We start from the raw sequence: 1,304 nt of genomic DNA on the forward strand, positions 1-1,304 counted from the left end.
GTCTAAAAGAGAGGACCAGACAAGCAAAATAAGTATATCACGCGATCGATTTATAAACCGAGTAGATATTCGGGATGCCGTTAAATCAATGTGCCGACCCCACTGCCTTTCTCACGATCGTAGCTTACTATCCCAGCTGAATTGAGACAGAAACCTGGCTATCGTTGTGACACCTGCACTTCGTATAATTGATATCACTAGACATCGAAGTAGTTCCGCAATTTGCGTCGTACGAAAGCCATCACTCTGTGCCCCCACTATCTTCATTTCGGATCAAGAGCCACCCCCGTTCACCAATGCGTCTGTCCTGCGTCTATCTAGTAGTCGCTACTGTGACCACTATCATCGCAAGCGCTAATGCTGCAGCCGAAGCCTCCGAGCCCATGCCCAAAATCGCGAAGTATACATCGCCAGAAGCTTCAGTCCACCTTGGTGCTGAGCGCGAGAAGAGGCGTTTGCGCTTCGAAAGCAACGATTATCGCAACGATGACGGTGAAGAGGAAAGGGTGGATGGTGCCAACCTCTTTAACGTCGACAAGCTAGCGGTGTATGTAAACAAAGCTCAGGGGCTATCTGCCATTAATGTGGATGGAAGACTGTTGAAGTTTTTTCAGAGATTGGGCGCTTACGGCGTCAACCCTGTCAAACTCGCTAAAAGAATTCCTGGGGACGAGTACAACAATCTCCGTATGCTGTACAGAAGCTGGTACTACTAGGGCTAGTCGGACGACCACAAGCTGATTGCGAACAATCGTTGTTACTTGATGGTTTGGCTTCGTAACTATTGAATACAGCAGTTACCTGAGCTTCGGTGGGATTGTATACATATTGATGATGATGTCTTGCAGTAGGAGACGTGGTAGTCGATGAGCTAGTAAAAATAAATTACACCTTGGCTAAGCAATATCCCACGAAGAATGCAGACTCAACACAATATGCTGGTAAACTGTACCAGTGATACAATACTGTAGTAAATGACTTGATATAACCAGATCTACAAAAAGCAATCGTGCGACTGGATAGTAGGGTAGTTCGACAGCATGGCACGGATCGGATAATTTGCAGTTCGGAGAACTGTCTACAAAACTTTGCGCCTTTGTCATCGTTATGCCGCAACATTAAATTTCGAGCAACCTAACTTAGGCTCCAAGCAACATAAGTCAGCAGTTGTAACATAAGATGGGCAGCTGAAAGCCGGAAAAGTAACAAACATCGGAAAAGTAGTACAGTACTGCACTCGCGGGGGTGACCATAAAGAATTTGCAAAACAAATCAGATTTTAGCTTTTAAACTTTAGTTCTTTT

The 1,304-nt window shown here is 45.2% G+C and overlaps 1 protein-coding gene across 1 annotated transcript; it reads left to right on the forward strand.

Moving 5' to 3' along the window:
• Nucleotides 1-296: 296 nt before the first annotated feature.
• PITG_14732 (PexRD8 family secreted RxLR effector peptide, putative) lies at nt 297-716 on the forward strand (the record flags this gene model as incomplete). Its single annotated transcript, XM_002898564.1, has 1 exon — nt 297-716. One exon carries the CDS (start codon nt 297-299, stop codon nt 714-716), a length of 420 nt encoding a protein of 139 aa, XP_002898610.1.
• Nucleotides 717-1,304: the final 588 nt, after the last annotated feature.

The sequence above is a fragment of the Phytophthora infestans genome, genomic scaffold (genome assembly GCF_000142945.1).
Source record: "Phytophthora infestans T30-4 supercont1.36 genomic scaffold, whole genome shotgun sequence".
Lineage (NCBI taxonomy): Eukaryota > Oomycota > Peronosporomycetes > Peronosporales > Peronosporaceae > Phytophthora > Phytophthora infestans.